Source organism: Triticum aestivum, chromosome 5D (genome assembly GCF_018294505.1).
Source record: "Triticum aestivum cultivar Chinese Spring chromosome 5D, IWGSC CS RefSeq v2.1, whole genome shotgun sequence".
Lineage (NCBI taxonomy): Eukaryota > Viridiplantae > Streptophyta > Magnoliopsida > Poales > Poaceae > Triticum > Triticum aestivum.
Genome location: NC_057808.1, coordinates 405,608,713 through 405,629,198, shown reverse-complemented (window position 1 = coordinate 405,629,198; position 20,486 = coordinate 405,608,713). Strand labels below are relative to the sequence as shown.

Below are 20,486 nucleotides of genomic sequence, written 5' to 3'. Positions count from 1 at the left end.
GTTGTACCATAATGACAACATACGTTATTCCCTTTGTCATCGGTATGTTACTTGACCGAGATTTGATCGTCGGTATCTTCATACCTAGTTCAATCTCGTTACCGGCAAGTCTCTTTACTCATTCCGTAATACATCATTCCGCAACTAACTCATTAGTCACATTGCTTGCAAGGCTTATTATGATGTGCATTACCAAGACGGCCCAGAGATACCTCTCCGATACTCGGAGTGGCAAATCCTAATCTCGATCTATAATCACCCAGTTATTATTGTAGGGGAGCGATACTCGGAGTGACAAATCCAACAAACACCTTCGGAGATACCTGTAGAGCACCTTTATAATCACCCATTTACGTTGTGACGTTTGATAGCACACAAGGTATTCCTCCGGTATCCGGGAGTTGCATAATCTCATAGTCAAAGGAATATGTATATGACATGAAGAAAGCAATAGCAATAAAACGGAACGATCAATATGCTAAGCTAATGGATGGGTCTTGTCCATCACATCATTCTCCTAATGATGTGAACCCGTTCATCAAATGACAACACATGTCTATGGTTAGGAAACTTAACCATCTTTGATTAACGAGCTAGTCTAGTAGAGGCTTACTAGGGACACGGTGTTTTGTCTATGTATCCACACATGTATCAAGTTTCCGGTTAATACAATTCTAGCATGAATAATAAACATTTATTGTGATATAAGGAAATATAAAATAACAACTTTATTATTGCCTCTAGGGCATATTTCCTTCAGTACCATGGAGACCTTCACGCAAAATAAATAAATCAATGATTTCTTTACCACTCTAACATGAAACCTCATCATTTTGTTTCATCTCTCATCTTTAATGGCATCTTAAATTCTTACCATGTGTCGAGACTATTATTTCTTGCCATATCCACCAATAAAAACCCTAATCACCAACAGAAAATAGTAAAATGTACATTTGATAGATCGGATCACATAGGGTTTGTGATCGCGTATATATAAGATACAACCTTCCCCCTCCTTTCCTCCCCCACCTCTCACCGCCTTCCAAACTCCTTCCTTGTTTTTGTGTTAGATCTGCCGTCAAACCAGTCGAAAGTTGAAGCCTAATCCCAAACAAATGTCATCAAAGAACTTGTTATCTTTAGAGAATGAAATACTCTGATTAGAAGGAAACCCCAGGTACTTGATATTTTATCAAATGCGTTTTTTGTTCACTTTTTGATTTTGTTGCCATTTCCCCCCGATAAAACTCTTTTAGAGGAGAAAGGCCTTATTGTTATTGCTTAAACATGATAATTCTTACTGTCCTCAGCGGCAAGATCAACTTTTGAAAACTTGAGAAAGGAAAACACACTATGATTAGATTAGTACGACCATCTTTACATCTTGCCACACTAGCATCAGAGCATGGCATCAAAGCCATGGTTGCAAAGATGTTTGTTTCCTAGATAATTGGCGTTGATATCTCACACCTCATACCATCTTTCAAAAGCATGGGGTTTGGTGGTGTTCAGAAAAACATGAGGTTTGTACCAGCCAAGCAACTAATTAAACCAAATAAAATATGTTCAGGTCCAAAATGTTCAAAGCCATCACCTCTCAAGCATGAGAAACCAGACATATCAGGTCTCAAAATGGGAAATTATTCGGTAAGAGTTTTCACAAACCAAAACTTACAACATTAATCTGGCAAGATTGGGTGCACTGTCACAGATGGCAGGCAATCATGCATGATAATGTCTGGCCATACAGGAAATGACCAGCTAGCTAGCTCTTGCATGAATAGCATTCTATCACATCATAAAAATCAAAACCACCCATACATATTACTACATTACAATACGATGACATCTGATTAACCATCTAGAAACTTAGTAGTAACAAGCGATCATTCTAGCTCCAATTGCCATCTTGAATCACAACATTCGCTGCCACCAGGTGGATCGGCGGCAGCTCAGGTGTCGAAAACTGTGGTGGATCAAGGCAGTGGTTACGGCTTTTAGCACTGATCCACGCCAGATTAAAAAAAATCATGTTGTTGGTTTGGGGGCTCTTTGATTCACACGATTCTAAAAACACAAGAATAGGGAAAATATGAGGCTGCAAGTATATTAGACATCAGTAAAATGCGACTCGCATCAAAATAAAAAAAGGAAACCCCTAAATGATAGAGAACAAACGACGCGGCAAGGGCGCAAGGCGCATCTTTCCTTCTACTCCCTCCGTCCCATAATGTAAGACGTTTTTTTGACAATAAAAAACGTCTTACATTATGGGACGGAGGGAGTAGTTGTTAAGGATATCCTACATTCATTAGACAGTGAAAACCCTAGATAACACAATTTTCTAGTAAAGGATAAACAAGTATGTGTCCTTTTACATTTTGGACCATGGGCCACGTCAAAGTTCATATCCTACTTCTCACAAAAGTAAACAAAATCACGTCCTTGGGAGACATCCAAAAAAAGTAAAAAAAAAATCATGACAATTTTGCTACTCTACATAAAAGCTCGTTCTCTCCAGCTATTGCCCTTGCCTTTCGTGAAATTGTTCATTGGTCAATGGGTGTGAGCCCTTGTATATAACCCGTGCACCACCTCCTAACGCCTTGTCTCCCCTCTGTGCACCACCTCCTAACGCCTTCCAAACTCATTACCCATCTCCGCACTAGATCCACCACCACCCACCATTCAAATTAAACCCTATTCTCGCCGAAAATTTGTATGAGCAGTAATCACTTCGGAAAACAAAAAATGGGAGTAGGAGAACACGAAGAAGTCACCGAAGGACGACATACGCCAAGTGAGGACACAAACAGATTGTCATCCCCGGAGGCCAAAATACGCCGAGTGAGAGGACATCCCAGGTACTTGTTCATCAGGTATGTTTTCCTTCGCTTTTCGATTTATAGTCACATTTAGGCCGCGCTTGGCAACCATCTAACCTAGTACAGAAGTATTAAATTTACAAGTGTATTTTACCAGACATAGTGATTTTCGGCCGGAAACAAAACCAACAGGCAGAGATCTGTAATTTTTTTTACGGGTGTACTTAAAAGACAAACAATAATCCAAAGAGAGCCTTAACCCACAACAAAAACATTTCTAATAGAAAATGGGGTTTACAGAAAGTCGAACAAACTATGATTAGATTAGTCGTCGACCTAGGTGAGACCATTCACGCTCTGCCAAGCACGCTGGCATGGCATCAGAGCCTTGGCAATCTTTACCAGCAGAGAAGTTTGTATCCCAAATAATTCTACGCTACCTCATCCCATCTTTCAAAAGCATGGGGTTTGTACCAGCGAAGCAAGTAAACCAAACAAAACATGATCAGACCCAGAATTTGCAGATGCATCACCTCTCAGGCGCGAGAAACCAGGCAGATCTCAGGCCCCAAAATGGGAAGAAATATATTCAGTTACAGTTTTCACCAACCAAACCTTGCAACATCAATGACTGGGAACACTGCCACAGATGGCAGGCAATCATGCGTTATGATGACTGGCCAAACAGGAAATATATAAGCAGCGAGCTGGCTCCTGCATGGATAGCAATTCTATCACAGCACACAAATCACAACCAGCCATATATTACAGTACAGTACGACGGCATCTATTGCCCATCTGGAAAACAATGTGACATACTGCAGGTTCAAAAATTTCCTAACAATCATGATATGTTTGTACAATGGTTGGTGTATGCGGAGCTCGGCACTGTGTGAAGTATAACAGATGCTGTATAACAGAGAAGAACGGCAAAAAACATTTGGTGGCATTGAGCTGTTGACAGAAGTATGCAAAAAAGCTACTCAGTTGCTAGCAAGATGAATCAACGAGAACTGTGAAGGTTGGAGTCTAGAAAGGTATTCCCTGTTGGAAATCGACTACGACGGCAGTTAAGCTATGCATCATTCTTGGCGGTGGATCTCATCCCTGTCATTTTTAGCAATCACTGCACGTGGAAGAAGTAAAGCATGTCAGTTGTATTGATTTTTAAACACACAAAAATGAAGGAGCAAAAGGCAACCAAAATATAACTGCAGGGCCCTCTTAACACATAATGTTTGTGCTCAATCTGTTAATCAGCTTATGCACGATCATGGCAATTTTTCTACTCCCTCCGTCCCATAATATAAGAGTATTTTTTACACTAGTGTAGTGTCAAAAATACTCTTATATTACGGGACGGAGGGAGTGTCAGGTTGTGCTATGGTATTGATGATTAACAGCTCTTTCACTAATCAGTAATCACTATCAGGTTGTGGTATTGAGTACCAAATTCAACAGCAGAAACCACTACTGTGCTAACCTTTGGGACAAGCCTTGATGACCGTCTGGGTACTGTAGAGGGCTTGGTCTGCTTAGCAGCAGCACTTCTTAACCTACATAGTATATTTCTTGTAGCCACACCCTGCAACTCCTCAGGATCACACGGTTTTTCTTTGTCTGCAGAATCATGACTATTACCTGTCCTGCAAAATATAAGGTTTATGTAAGTAAGGAACTACTTTAAAAACAGAGGTGCTAACTATGTTTACAAAGAACATACTTTGCACCATGATTCGTGGCCAGGGGTGTAACAGCATTGTCCTGCACAAGAGGATAAAATAAAATAAATCAACCAAAAAAAACGACAAACGAAAGCAAGCAATGAAGCAGCTTCCAGATACACAGGCACACAGAGATACAACTAATAACTTTGTATACTAAACACACAAATGGAAATGAAATTTCAAAGAAAACATAGTAAACGAAAATGATTTTACAACGCATTACACTATTTCTTTTAAGTGAACATTTCGCTAATCCCTGTAGAAAAAGAAAACACTAGATTCACCAAGCCATGCTATATGAAGGCACTGGTAGTGAATACCAAAGATGCCAGTTAATGAGGTTACCCAAATATCAATTACCAAATAGATAGGTTTGCAGTTGCAGAGCTAAGATTTGGGCATGTGGAGTTGGCCACAGTTAGGCCAGAATGATACGGGCAAGCTTTCCTTCTTTCTTCCCCTTTTACTACAAAGTATAAACCAGTAAAATAAGTCAGCCATGCATCTACTAGTTTAGTGAGAGTTGACACTATGACTAGTTGAAACCGTTGCATGGATGACTACAAATAGAAGACGCCATCTTGAAAGTTGTTTGAAAAGGGGATGTAGGCACCAATTCATTGTAACAAATGAATAGGAAAATTTGTGCAGGGAAGATGTATCACTAGTAGGCCTTAGATGATACAGCTCAACCACAGAAACACGACACCTTAACGGAGTGCTTACTTGGCCATATAGAAAACCCAAGAAAAAAGAAAGAACAATCTTCGCTACAATAACAGGTCATTCCTAGTATAGAAGGTCATTAATATTGGTATTCTACCTAGAAAGTTTCCTTGGTCAAATTAGAAAGTTATTTATGAATGGCACAAGAATGTCAATATTATGTTACTATTTTCGAGTCCTATTGGATATTTTTGCATCAATACTTCATTTTGTATCGAGAAAATATTAAACTATTTTGAATGTGATGAACTGACAAATCAAGAGTTCACATATCGGATACAAACCCTACAAAAGGCAGTTGGAGCCATGCAAGTTTGCATGGAACTTGCCTAAAGTACCAATAAGGGACGGCATTTGATGGTCATGGAGATTGAGAAGGTTAAGATGACAGCAAGAACCCTGTAAGTGGGTTCATAAACATGTTGGTCCACTAGGCCCATGACGGATGTGGCGAACTAGCAATTCATTATTCCCAGCTCGCATGATGTGCCTAAGCGATGGCGCTTTTGCATCCGCCCTCTACTATGAGGAATTTGACAAGGTTCTTGTCATAAAATTAATCCACGGTATGTCAAAGTTGAGGACCACCTTCAAGATTGGAATGGCATGGCAAAAAGTTGATATGACCTTTCAATTAGAAAATGAACAGTGTTTAGAGTTCTTGAGTTCTTTTAGAGCAAAGAGAACATTGATGCAGGCAGGGAAAACATAATATGTATATGCTTCTTGATTTCCATGCCAGTCATCTGCATGCGCATGTGGGGATATTACCAACGTGTTGGGTCAAAAGGGCCAACGTTGACGTGAACGATGTGAACAGTGTGGTCTAGCAACAATTACAGTTACCGAAGCTGCAGGGAAGAAGGTTAATAGTACTACCTTTCAGCTAGAAAATGAAAAGAGAGTTCTTGAGTTCTGTGGCCCAAACAAAATGATGCAGGAAAAACATGATTTAATTCAACAGGAAACGGCAATTCAATGAAGTGCTTGCTTGCCCAGCCATATAGGCAAATTCTGTGTTTGTACACAAAGGAAAGTTAAACATAAAAGATAGAGAAAAAGGATCCAAGCCAAGAGAAGACAGGGACAATGTATCATGCACATCAGAAGGTCATTAAATACGGATTTCCTAGTTTGTAAATATTTCTTCCTGAAAATAAACATTACCTGCTTTTGGGACCACTCATTTTGGAAAAACAATTGACTGAAAACAGTAGTAGAGGCTCCTACTAAAATAAATCAGTTAAAAAAAGATTTATGTACATCTTATGTAGGGTGAGAAGGACCTTTAGATCCTCATTTTGGGAAGTTCGAGATCATGAGGTCATATATCTTGTAAGATTAAACTTTTTATTAATTAAATTATCAAAAAATTCAAGATTCCAGAAAACTTAGAATGTAAAATTAAGCAATAAGATAGGACATGAGTAATTAAGATGCACATATCACAATCATCATCATGCATATTTCTATATTTGGTATTAGGCATAGTTAATTTTCTAGCTAGCATTGAAGTACAACGAAATTACCGAAGCAACAGATGATCGTGTTGGATCTGTGAGGTCGAAGTTTCCAGCAACGCCGCGATCTGCAGAACTAGCATCTGACTGGGCATTTGCGGCAGGTAGTGCAATTACCGCATGATTGGCTAGTTGACGAACTGACAAGCTGCCACCATGACCATTATCTTCTTCCATAGCCACTGCTGCTGTTGGTACGTTTTCCATTAGGAGTCCATTTGTATCACTGTTGCGGGTACACTGATCCCCTGAAGTAACATCTAACATTTCCTGTTTGCCCACAGATGGTGGACGAGAGTTTTTGTCAGTATCACTTATAACCACATGCCCTGGGGAAGATGACACGGCTTTGTCAGTATGAGCCTCCAAAACATTCTGAGTGCAGCCATTCTTGACACAAGCTTTGGTTTTACCAGGACTAAATGTGCTTTCATTAGTTGGTTGTATGGAATCATCGGTCAGGGGTGCATGGCTTCTTCCAGGCAACATGGAGACATCAGCAGATTCTTGAGGAAGCACATTGCTACCCAAAGCACCAGCCACCATATCAAGTGACACGTTGTTCTGAACATCAGATGTTAAACATGAAGAATGTACCACTGGAGGTCCCTCCTGAGATACAGAAATTTCAACAGCAGTACCACGCAATGTGGATGCAGATGACCTCAAGTTAATAGAATTGGTATCACGTGGATTGGATTTGGAGCGATAATTCTCACCATCAGTTGAACCTAGTGATGAATTGGTGCAAGCAGCAATGCTCTCAGGTCCCTTATCTTGTATATCTATAATGATATTATCTGGTGGCGACATTGTGTTCTGATCATTCTTATTCCTAAGGCTGCTAATAGAATTGGTGAACATATCAGTTTCAGAGTTATGTGTGATTGGAGGGAGGTTCACTCCACCCTTGAAGCTGCCAACCCAATCTCCTGGAGTGGAATTAAGATCAACAAATAGATCAATTCCATCTTCATCCATCAGAAAAAGTTTAAAAGGAGATTTTACATTTGCCGAGTTCTCATTAGACAAGCCACTGCCCTTATCTATGCCATTTGTACCAACTTTCATATGGCTGGGAGGCTTTGATGCCACACCATTAGGACCAGGATGACTTGCTACGAAAGAAATTGTGTCATTCACAGGAGCAACTGAAACATGATTTCCATTAAGCTTTGGGGCTGTTGAGCACGTTGCAATACCATCAGCAGTTTGTTTCACATTATGAGCAATCCCTTGTCCAGAACATGAATTAAAGCAGTCTCCTTTGCCATTGTTACTAGAAATCGGAGGAAGACTCGTTCTGGTACCAGAGTCCTGGTTCAAGATACAGAAACAAATGAAGAAATGATACGCACTGTATACAAACAGAAACTTTGACAGGCATTATGAGTACACAGATCACAGAGAAACACCATCTTAAACCTAAGACAAAAATCAACTAACAAAAACGATGATGATAATTGGTAAATCCAAAAGAGTATCCTATTTTTTGAAAAAGCATGCTGCAGAAGATAGGTTTCATATAAAAATATTATGGTCCTAGATTTGCAGCTTACTGGACAAAACACCACTACAGCTATTTGTAGTAACAATCCAGTACTTGAATTCAAATCCAAGCACAATTCAGCAACAGATCGTTATCTAGGTAGTATGTACACGTGTAAATTTTACAGCTGTTAATATCCACCTTGTTCATTTCAAAGAATAATCGTAGTTTTTACTCCATCTGTTCCAAAATAAGTGTTGGGGCTAGGCAGTAAGAAACAAGTGAAACTATATTTCACATTTTCATGAGTGAGAAGATTCATCCTATCTTTTATAGGAATGGGCCAACTAGCACGAAATGTCCAAGGAATTCAAATCTTGGATGACTCTGGCAAATTATAGAAGTTGGGTGGAACCTCCTTTCACCCTAGTGCAGTGCATGTCAAGAGTATTGTACTATCAAGACGAAATGAAATAATATATTTCTGATTCAAGGCCAATCTCATCTAAGGCACAGAAATAGTTTCAGGTATCAAGTGAAGAGAACTGGGAAATATATGACTCTATTCGTTACACAAGAAAACTAAATAATCTAACCCGCACATTTCTCTTGGCCATGAAACCGGACAAGCTGATAGCCTGATACCGAAAAATTGAATAGTATGATTTGACTAGATAAAATTCAGTTTACAGAGCACATGCCAAGAAATGCCTAGATTACTCAATATGTTGAATTTGAACAAATGAAATTGATTTATACTTAAGTATGAAATTGCCTGGATTACAAAATGTTAAAAAGCATGCATCCAGTACTCAGTTAGACAATCGGAATCCTAGTTGTATTGCATTGCATTGCAAGGATAAACATTAGGTTGAATCAGAGAAAATGATGTATTGTAACAACATAAAATTGACAGAGGTAACAATTACTTACACTTTTCAATTTTCTATCTGCTTGTTTTCTAGACACTTTTTTATGCTTTAATGGTGGCCTAACATCATCATCATCTCTGTCACTATATGGGCCTCTTTTGTGGTTATCTTGCTCACCTGCAGTCAATTAGGTTTTGTCAGATATACTAACATCCACATGTCCCTGAGTGTGTCCGCCAGTAAACATTGCCATCTGCCAAACTAATAAAGAAGTTTCTACACATACATTTGGATGCTTCTTTGGTATTTGGTAACATGGCAGGAGAGGTAGCAGGAGAAGCCTGTGTAGAAGTAGGAACAGTCAAATTTTCCTTTTCAGGTCCTGAATTGTTTTTTTCATTCTGGAAAAAGAAAGATGGTGCACATCAGTAGTCAATTTATTTCACCCTTGCAAAGCAAGAAAACAACTGACAATAACACTAGGTAACATCTTCGCCTTAAAATACATACATGTACTCAAAGTTGAAGCAGATGGTGTATACTGAAACTCACCTCGAGATAAATGGCCAGCAAGCGAGCTAGCTGAGGGTGGGTCTTGTTTGCAGGAAGGTTATACTCCTTGCACAAAGATTGTAGGCTTTGGAGACTAAGGCTGAGGAGATGTTTCTCGTTTTTCTCCCACCCCATCAGGTTGACTGTAGCAGCGCACAGAAGACACAACAGAATTAGTACACTTTGACATCAGGCAAAGATCACGAGTTACACAAACAGTACTCATTATTCATCGGAATTTGGAAGCATCGGTATGCCAAGCACGACAACAACACGCAAGCGAGAAGAGCACACGACTCTATCTGAGAGCACCAATTGCCCAGCTTTACATAGGGCTCAAACGCGCGAGCACTTGGAAACTCGTTGCGCCTGAAATTCGAGCGCACATTGCGTTCCCCTAAAGGAAGGTGAACATCTCATGACCACGAAACACATGACTCTACCGTCCCTCCCGCCGTGAACCCCACGCCACCCTCGCCACGCGGACGGAGGGGGCGCGGAAATGGAAATTCCCGAGCGGATCCGAACGGAGCCAGATCCAGGCGAGCGGAGAGGCCACCGGGGACGGCGCGCGGCCCACCGAACCCAGCCAGCCAGCCCCAAGCGAAAAACCCGCCGAACTAGGCAACAACAACAACGCACGCGGGGGAGAGATGAGAGGACACCGGCGGGAGCGGCCCCGCCCACTGCCGCGCCCCACGACGAGCGGCGACGCGGACGGCGAGCCCCGGGCGAGCAAGCGAGAGAGCAGGGCGTGGCGACGTCGAATCGGCGCGAGGGAGCGCGGAGGCGCGGAGATTTACCTGGAGCGGAGGGCGGGGCGGGGCGGCGAGGCGCGGCGGCGGGAGGCGGAGGAGGAGGAGGAGCTCCGGGCGGGCGGGCGGGAGGGGAGGGGAGGGGAGCTCCGGGCGGGCGGGCGAGCGGCTGTCTGGTGTGGGGTTCGGTCAGGGGAGCGTGGCGGATTTGGGGAGGAAGAAGTACGGTGGCGTCGGGGCCGAGCTGCGCGTGACCGTGACGGCGGGGGAGGGTTGGCACGGGACGGAGGGGACCGACGTGCGGGCCCCGCGGATCGATTACTGGATCGGGGCCGTTGCTGGTTCAGCGCGGCACGTGCCTGCCTCTGGGGTCGGGTCGGACAGGTCTAGCCGGTCTGGCCGGACCGGATTGGTTCCAGTCCAGCGGGGCCGTGGGTTCCAGGAGCGGCGCGGCGGAGGAGGTACGAAATTTGAATTTCGGTTTTTGGGGGCTTAAAAAGGCAAGAGTTCACTCCAATTCGTCATCCCCCACCTGTGTACATAATGGAGAAACGGTATGCCACCACAAAAGGCACGCACTAATGGTTGGTGTGCGTTTGTAAAGAAACGGTGTACGATACCTCGAAGCATTCGTAGTTTGCCTTTTCTTTTCATTTTTTTCTTTTGGTTTCATGATTCATTGTTCTTTAGTAACGCATATCTGCTATCTTGTTGAAGATTAGGAAAGTGGAAACTATCTGAACACAACACAACGGCAAGAGCAAACTACCTTACCAGAAAAATAAAGCAACGACGCAATAGCTAGGCAAGAGGTTTTGTTTTGGTTTTGTGTGTGTGTGTTGGGGGGGGGGGGGGGGGGGGGGGCTAGAAAAGAAGGTTGGAGCAATCAGTTTCGTTCGAAGGAAAGGTAACCGCTCGTCAGGAAGGCGATTTAAGTTCCAACCCAATTCCCCAGCACCGCCGTGGGTTCCCGTCCCCTTCTCCGGCGGCGGAAGGGTGGGGGAACCTCGGATCTGTGCGTCTGGTATGTATATGGGGTGTGGATGTGTGTGGCTGGGAGCGGCGGTGGCGCTTGAGCCTATAAGGTCTCCCCGATCTGTGCTCCCTCTCATCGGTGTTCTCGGTGATGGCGGCGACGGATCTGTGGGTGTGGGCGTTGGTGTGGTGTTCTTCTAGTGCGGGCGTTGTGTTGGAGGTGACCCCGGCATCGTGGAGATTGTGTTCCCCGATCTCGTCTTCGCCATGGTGAGTGCTACTTTGTGCTTACCATGGAGGTGTTGGGGGTGGTGCAGCGGCCTGCTAGCATTCGTCGATGGCTGGCTTCGTTGTATGTTCAAGAGTGATTGCTGGTCTCTGGTTCTATGTGCTCTCGCCGGCGTTTATCCGACACAAGTGGTGACGCAGTACTGGTTTGGCTCTTCTCCAGCGTGCTGGTCCTTTGGATTGAAGGTGGAGACTTCCCGCCGTCAACAATCCGCACACACAACCAAGGGTTTCGCTGGCTCCAGAGGGAGCGGCGGCGCGCCCTCATCTCTTGTAGGTGACGATGCTGGATCGGTTACTCAGGGATCTGGTTGTAATTTCCTGCTTTTCTGGGTTGCGTTGTATCATTGCTTAATTCTAATATAGTTTTGGGGTCCTTTTCACAAAAAAAGAAGGTTCGAGCACAATGTATCTCCAGAGAACAGAAGAGAGGGAACTAACTCCTTTGTTTAGAATAGAAAGGGAACTATATCTATTTTCTAATTAAGCTATACTACGCAATCTAATGTAGAAAATGTTACTATGGTAGGTTCAGTGAAAATACACAGGCAACATATGACGACTTTGAGCTTGCGTGCCCATGTTCTTCCATAGAGGGTGATTTTTAAGGCTAGCATTTTGGCTCGGCCTCTATGCCTAGCAGTGATCAGGATCTGGCAACATATCATCACAACCTACATGTTCTTTCATCACCACTTCTTCTACCGGTTCATTTTCCTAACGGCTCCACGCTTGTCACCGCTGAGAGTACGTTGACCCCATTCACGAACCGGCAACTTTTCACCACAGGTTATTTTTTCTTCGGTTGCTCTTTGTCACTTATAATTATCCATTGGCTCTTTATGTGAGTCATTGGCATGAGTGGGTTGAGGCCCTCCAGGAACATCCACAATTTCAATTATTCATTTAAAGGTTGCACATGATATTTATTGAAGTTGATATGAATAAGTGAAACTCTGAAGGACGTGGTCTCCACTACAAATTTTAGGTGGCTAGAACCACAAGTAGTCATCATAACTTTGAACCAAACTCCTAGAGAAATCTAATTGCGCTGGTACCTTGTCTAGCTACTTTACCTTCCAAAGGTTGACTCATCATTTTATTGTTGTACTAGATCATCGATGGCGTGCGTTGCTGCGCCCGTCCATTTTATCAATAAAATGATTTGGATTTTAATAATACATACGGTTCAACAAAAATTGATAGTCCCTCCTATCCAAATTAATTGACATTGGTTTAAAATATATTTAAACCTGCGTAAATTAATATGGATCAGAGAGAGTAGTACTTTCATGATAAACAAAGTAGGAGGATGACATAGTGACACATATATCTATAGATGCAACTTCAGTCATAGAATCTATTTGCACACTAATCCATTTTGATAAAAGAATAATATAAATATTTGTAAGAAAACTCTATTGAAATTATATATAAAAATTAAATGGTACAATATCCAAACTGTACATATACACAATGAAAAATACATAACAATTATTGTCAAATATTATCAATTAACATAGGGTGGGACAACACTGCATACAAATACATGGAAGAACAATACATAGTTCAACTGAAAATTAACACTGTACAAATTATGAACCCCTCAAACTAACATAAGGTACCCAACTGATTATTCTACAGGTTCATTCGATATTTATGACATTGAGTAAGCATATTTTTTATCTCCTCACAAATTAATTAGTGGATACTTCTAAACATAGCTTTACTATGTTACTCCCTCCCTCTCAGTTTACAGGACGTGCACGTACCTCTAGGTCGTCAATTTGACCAACCTAATACAAGTCATATACTACAAAAAATATACCAATATAAACTTCAGATGTTCTATTTTCAAACGGTATAATTTTTGTGTTATATAGTTTATATTAGGGTGATAAAATTGGCAACCTAGGTATACGCGCAGGACTTGTAAACTGAAACGGAGGGAGTAGAAAAGGTAATATAAATTCATCAAACAATCATTGATAATATAAGACAGAAATTTTATTCATCAAACAATCATTGATGATAATATAAATTGCAATATAAGACAGACATTTAATTACGAAATGTATACCAAATTCTTTGTCATCTTGTTTTTAAGGGCTTGCAAGGTGAGCACAAGAAACACACACAAAATTTCAATTAAGTGAGGTGCTAATATTGTTTACTAAATTATAAAGCTGCCCAAAACTATCCAGGCATTGAATTACATGATGATGTTTACTGATCTCAAAGAATGAAAAAAGAAAGGCTTTCCAGTCAAAATGATGCCTGCATTCAGGTTCGTGCACTTTGAATCAAAGTCAAGCTGCATAGGATGTTAAACAACATGTAAAGATGGCAAGATCAAAAAGCTATAGTTTAAATGGAAGATAACAGTAAAGCAGGCGCTACAGTTTGTTTCCAATTTTATAACCTTCTACAAAAATGTGCCAGTGGCTATACATTTCTTCTAGGTCCATCTAATCACTCTAAGCATAAATTCATACTACAAATTATCATATGGGAGATGCAGGCTTTAAGTGCCACTGTATGGTGCAGACTTTTCTATTTTGTGTCATTTTTATAGTAGATTTTTTTAATCTACTGCCATATTTAAAGTTAAACTATCCATGCAAATGCCATGATTCTTTTCTGAACGTTCAGTCAATTTTCTTGCCAGGAGGCGCAAGGGAAATTTCTTCAAATCCAATAATTCCATTCTATTTTGTGTAAAAAAAGATCAAAGACCAGTAAAAACAGGGAAAATGTCGAGGGAAATGCACTATCGTATTAAGAGAGATCATATTGTGTACCAAGTATCAACATCATTCCCACATCAATGATTCACCTATGCACACATATTTATTTATCTAATAAAAGGATAAATAATACTGGCCTAAGTAATCAGTCCTAGGCCCAGGTGGAGGTTGTATATAAGAGGTAACTGAATGCCAATGGTTTTGATGTGAGTCGACGTAGGTAGGGATCAGTTTTTGTGAAGATTGTTTTTCATAAGAAATCGTTAGCATGTGGAGTCCTATGCTCTTAGTATATACAATCAAGACTTTTAACAAGACAGATAATGTCCTTCCAGTCCCAACTATCAAAGCTGGGGCGATTCTATGGGCAATTAAATGTCCCAAGAAAGTGGCGGGTACATTTGCTCAAGTAGATCTGGCTTGTTAAATCATCTGTTTGTTAGTATTACATATTATGATATATGTACGTGCGTGCCCAAAAAGCGTGCACGATTCTACAATTAGGAAGATGTCTTTGCAATATATTGCTTATGGTTCCTACAGTATGGTAAACAGTGTGTTTTATATCTCCAGGGTCCCAGTAATATGCCAAAAACAAGAGTGGGAGTGACTACATAGTAATTACATTAGAATGAAAAAAACAGAAAGACATTTTCATTGTACAATAATACAGACAGAAAATTCTTGTACACACGTGCATTGTGGACTTACTGGATCAGCGAACAAACACTCCATCTTATTGATCTTGAAAACCACCAGCTAAAACTCCTGAGCCATACTAATGCACAGGCATCACAACTCAGATTTTTTATCTCTAATCATATACACAAACATGTACCAACAGAATATTATTTTACTTTTAACAAGATGGGTGTGTATCCACTGACCCTGTTAATCAGCCTGTCATGTATGACAACACTGATGATTTCTTGAACACATCAGACGAATCTGGATGGGTTGGGTTCCCTTGCTTTCATCCAGGCAGCGGTCAATGAATCCAGTTGGTGATCTATGGAGCGGGAACGACGGCAGCGGTGCCCTGACGCCGGAGGCTCCACCGCCACCGTCCTGGCTCTCCTGTGCTGACTGCTAGAGGAATTCTGGCCAACCCTCCATCCAACAGCTCATACATATTTGTACTTCAATTAATCCCAAACTTCTATATCGTCTTATGGAATCTTGGATTGAAGGATTCACCATAATACATAGATCAATATGAAAAAAAACTGGAAAAAAAGATGCAGGAATCTGAATAGCTGGTTGGGCATTTGACAACTGAAGAATGTAAGGGATGGCAGGGATGTAAGGCTCTGGGCATGTCTATATTGTCGATACTACTTTGATAAATATATATGCAACACAAGCACAAAACGCCGTTACACAAACACATGAACCTGAGAAACTTGATTAACTAACAGAAGGCCTGCCCTTACCATGCAAAAAAAGACTGCCCCTAAACAAAAAAAGGAAAATTAGCAGGTGACAGTCAGTTGGCAGTTCTCACAGAAGACAGTGTCGACGGGGTTCGTGGCGGCCTGGTTCATTGTCGCGTCGCCTATGAGCCGCGACGTCGGTGAAGGTGACGCAGGACAGATTGGTCGCTGGTCGTGATCTCTGTGGCGGCAAATATCCTGATCCTTGGCGAGGTCGTTGCGGCCGTGGCGGATCTGGCCGCCGCCATGGCCTGCGCCTGACCTGGTCGATCTCCCTCTTCTCTTCTCTTATCTTCTGATGAGGTGAGGAGGAGAGGGTGGGAGACGAGGTCGGCAACTTTGGGGGAGAGGATAGGAGGGGCGGAGGCCGCCGGCGAGGTGGCGTGAGGGCGCGTGACGGGAGGGATAGCGTGGACGATAGCGGCGGCGGCGGCGTACCTAGGTTTCTCGAGAGTAGTCGCTCGCCCTTTTCTTCGATGTGTAAATTTCTTCGTGGGCTTTGTGGGGCAGCTAGGCCCAATCAACCAGAGTGCTCAGAAATTGCCGCCGGAGTAGCTGCCCTTTAGGACATTTAGCCCACTTAGCGAGAGAACGTGGGATAAAACAACCATCCAATGGCCAGAAACGATTTTGACTCAAGATCTAACGGCTGAAATGCTGATGGTCTGAGAGGGCTGGGAGGGTGCTCAGTTTTAATATATCTAAATGTGGTGTGGATTTCTATCAAGATTGTTATTTGGAAATTTTGTGACAGTGCAGTTGCACCTCAATTTTGTGACGCGAGTGCACACAAATTAGTGACAAAAATATACAGCACTTCTAGTATTTCATTCTCGTCTGCGATTGCCCCAAGTTTAATACCTACTTATTAGGCCAATTATGGGTATAATAGGTCATTAGGTATTTTTGTTTTCCCTTTTATAAAAGGTCGTTAGGTATTTTTGCTAGCACAAAACCATGTGAACAATCGAGGTGTTTTTATAGGAGGTGTGCATATATGAGTAAATACTAGTGTGACTTAAGTCAGGTTCATAAAGCTGGAATATCTAGTTGTCCCTTCGAATATGTGAGCTTCAACCTTTAATGTACTCAAGATTGTAGTTTGAATCTTCAACCCCTCTACATGTGACCGATTCCAAGTCTTCAACCAACGCAAAGGATGAAAAATACCAACTCTTGAGTCTTCGACTAAAACAAAGGATGAAATATACAAACTCTTAACTAATTGTCGTACCGATGTATGAACAATATAGTGTTGGGGAACGTAGTAATTTCAAAAAAAATCCTACGCACACGCAAGATCATGGTGATGCATAACTGTTGGGGATCGTAGCAGAAATTTAAAATTTTCTACGCATCACCAAGATCAATCTATGGAGTCATCTAGCAACGAGAGAGATGAGTGCATCTACATACCCTTGTAGATCGCGAGCGGAAGCGTTCAAGTGAACGGGGTTGATGGAGTCGTACTCGTCGTGATCCAAATCACCGATGACCGAGCGTCGAACGGACGGCACCTCCGCGTTCAACACCCGTACGGAGCAGCGACGTCTCCTCCTTCTTGATCCAGCAAGGGGGAAGGAGAGGTTGATGGAGATCCAGCAGCACGACGGCGTGGTGGTGGAAGTAGCGGGATTCCGACAGGGCTTCGCCAAGCGCTACGGGAGGAGGGAGATGTGTCACGGGAGGGAGAGGGAGGCGCCAGGGGCTGTGTTGCGGCTGCCCTCCCTCCCCCCTTTATATAGGCCCCCTGGGGGGGGCGCCGGCCCTGGGAGATCCCATCTCCAAGGGGGGCGGCGGCCAAGGGGGTGGCTTGCCCCCCAAGCCAAGTGGGGCGCCCCCTACCCCTAGGGTTTCCAACCCTAGGCGCAGGGGAGGCCCAAGGGGGGCGCACCAGCCCACCAGGGGCTGGTTCCCTTCCCCACTTCAGCCCATGGGGCCCTCCGGGATAGGTGGCCCCACCCGGTGGACCCCCGGGACCCTTCCGGTGGTCCCGGTACAATATCGGTGACCCCCGAAACTTTCCCGGTGGCCGAAACTGGACTTCCTATATACAATTCTTCACCTCCGGACCATTCCGGAACTCCTCGTGACGTCCGGGATCTCATACGGGACTCCGAACAACTTTCGGGTTACCGCATACTAATATCTCTACAACCCTAGCGTCACCGAACCTTAAGTGTGTAGACCCTACGGGTTCGGGAGACATGTAGACATGACCGAGACGACTCTCCGGTCAATAACCAACAGCGGGATCTGGATACCCATGTTGGCTCCCACATGTTCCACGATGATCTCATCGGATGAACCACGATGTCGAGGATTCAATCAATCCCGTATACAATTCCCTTTGTCAATCGGTACGTTACTTGCCCGAGATTCGATCGTTGGTATCCCAATACCTTGTTCAATCTCGTTACCGGCAAGTCACTTTACTCGTACCGTAATGCATGATCCCATGACCAACCACTTGGTCACTTTGAGCTCATTATGATGATGCATTACCGAGTGGGCCCAGAGATACCTCTCCGTCATACGGAGTGACAAATCCCAGTCTCGATTCGTGCCAACCCAACAGACACTTTCGGAGATACCCGTAGTGCACCTTTATAGTCACCCAGTTACGTTGTGACGTTTGGCACACCCAAAGCACTCCTACGGTATCCGGGAGTTGCACAATCTCATGGTCTAAGGAAATGATACTTGACATTTGGAAAAGCTCTAGCAAACGAACTACACGATCTTTTGTGCTATGCTTAGGATTGGGTCTTGTCCATCACATCATTCTCCTAATGATGTGATCCCGTTATCAATGACATCCAATGTCCATAGTCAGGGAACCATGACTATCTGTTGATCAACGAGCTAGTCAACTAGAGGCTCACTAGGGACATGTTGTGGTCTATGTATTCACATGTATTACGATTTCCGGATAACACAATTATAGCATGAACAATAGACAATTATCATGAACAAGGAAATATAATAATAACCATTTTATTATTGCCTCTAGGGCATATTTCCAACAATAGAAACGAGAGGGGAGAGTGTGTCCATGTACCCTCGTAGACCGAAAGCGGAAGCGTTATGACAACGCGGTTGATGTAGTCGTACGTCTTCACGATCGACCGATCATCAGTACCGAACGTACGGCACCTCCGTGTTGAGCACACGTTCAGCTCGGTGACGTCCGCGAACTCACGATCCAGTAGAGCTTCGGGGAAGAGCTTCGTCAGCACGACGGCGTGATGACGGTGTTGATGAAGTAAACGACGCAGGGCTTCGCCTAAGCACCGCTACGATATGACCGAGGTGGATTATGGTGGAGGGGGGCACCGCACACGGCTAAGAAAGATCAATGATCAATTTGTGTGTCTATGGGGTGCCCCCTGGCCACGTATATAAAGGAGTGGAGGAGGGGGAGAGGGCCGGCACCTATGGTGCGCCCTGGAGGAGTCCTACTCCCACCGGGAGTAGGATCCCCCCTCCCTAGTTGGACTAGGAGAGAAGGAAGGGGAGAGAGGGAGGAAGGGAAGGGGGGTGCCGCCCCCCTCCTAGTCTAATTCGGACCAGAGGGGGAGGGGGCGCGCGGCCTGCCCTGGCCTCCCCTCTCTCTCCACTATGGCCCATTAAGGCCCATACAATTACCGGGGGGTTCCGGTAACCTCCCAGTACTCCCGTAAAATCCCGATTTCACCCGAAACCATTCTGATGTCCAAATATAGGCTTCCAATATATCGATCTTTACGTCTCGACCATTTCGAGACTCCTCGTCATGTCCGTGATCATATCCGGGACTCCGAACTACCTTTGGTACATCAAAACACAAAAACTCATAATACTGATCGTCACAGAACTTTAAGCGTGCGGACCCTACGGGTTCGAGAACTATGTAGACATGACCGAGACACGTCTCCGGTCAATAACCAATAGCGGAACCTGGATGCTCATATTGGTTCCTACATATTCTACGAAGATCTTTATCGGTCAAACCGCATAACAACATACGTTGTTCCCTTTGTCATCGGTATGTTACTTGCTCGATATTCGATCGTCGGTATCTCAATACCTAGCTCAATCTCGTTACCGGCAAGTCTCTTTACTCGTTCTGTAATGCATCATCCCGCAACTAACTCATTAGTTGCATTTCTTGCAAGGCTTATAGTGATGTGCATTACCGAGAGGGCCCAGAGATACCTCTCCGACAATTGGAGTGAAAAATCCTAATCTCGATCTATGTCAACTCAACAAGTACCATCGGAGACACCTGTAGAGCACCTTTATAATCACCCAGTTACATTGTGATGTTTGGTAACACACAAAGTGATCCTCCGGTAATCGGGAGTTGCATAATCTCATAGTCATAGGAACATGTATAAGTTATGAAGAAAGCAATAGCAGTAAACTAAAATGATCAAGTGCTAAGCTAACGGAATGGGTCAAGTCAATCACATCATTCTCCTAATGATGTGATCCCGTTTATCAAATGACAACTCATGTCTATGGTTAGGAAACTTAACCATCTTTGATCAACGAGCTAGTCAAGTAGAGGCATACTAGTGACACTCTTTTTTTCT

The 20,486-nt window shown here is 43.3% G+C and overlaps 1 protein-coding gene and 1 long non-coding RNA gene across 2 annotated transcripts; both read right to left on the bottom strand.

Moving 5' to 3' along the window:
* Nucleotides 1–3,588: 3,588 nt before the first annotated feature.
* Nucleotides 3,589–10,793, bottom strand: LOC123122176 (uncharacterized). The gene is made up of 8 exons (XM_044542317.1): nucleotides 10,515–10,793; nucleotides 9,712–9,854; nucleotides 9,446–9,560; nucleotides 9,221–9,336; nucleotides 6,808–8,115; nucleotides 4,549–4,589; nucleotides 4,309–4,471; nucleotides 3,589–3,951 (listed from the first exon to the last, which is right to left on the bottom strand). The coding sequence occupies exons 2-8, from the start codon at nucleotides 9,844–9,846 to the stop codon at nucleotides 3,949–3,951; spliced, it is 1,881 nt and encodes a 626-aa protein (XP_044398252.1). The 5' UTR covers nucleotides 9,847–9,854; nucleotides 10,515–10,793; the 3' UTR covers nucleotides 3,589–3,948.
* A 2,340-nt stretch (nucleotides 10,794–13,133) lies between these two features.
* LOC123122175 (uncharacterized) lies at nucleotides 13,134–16,424 on the bottom strand. Its single transcript, XR_006460097.1, has 2 exons — nucleotides 15,188–16,424; nucleotides 13,134–14,043 (listed from the first exon to the last, which is right to left on the bottom strand). It is a non-coding gene; the product is annotated as an uncharacterized lncRNA (long non-coding RNA).
* Between the last annotated feature and the right edge of the window lie 4,062 nt (nucleotides 16,425–20,486).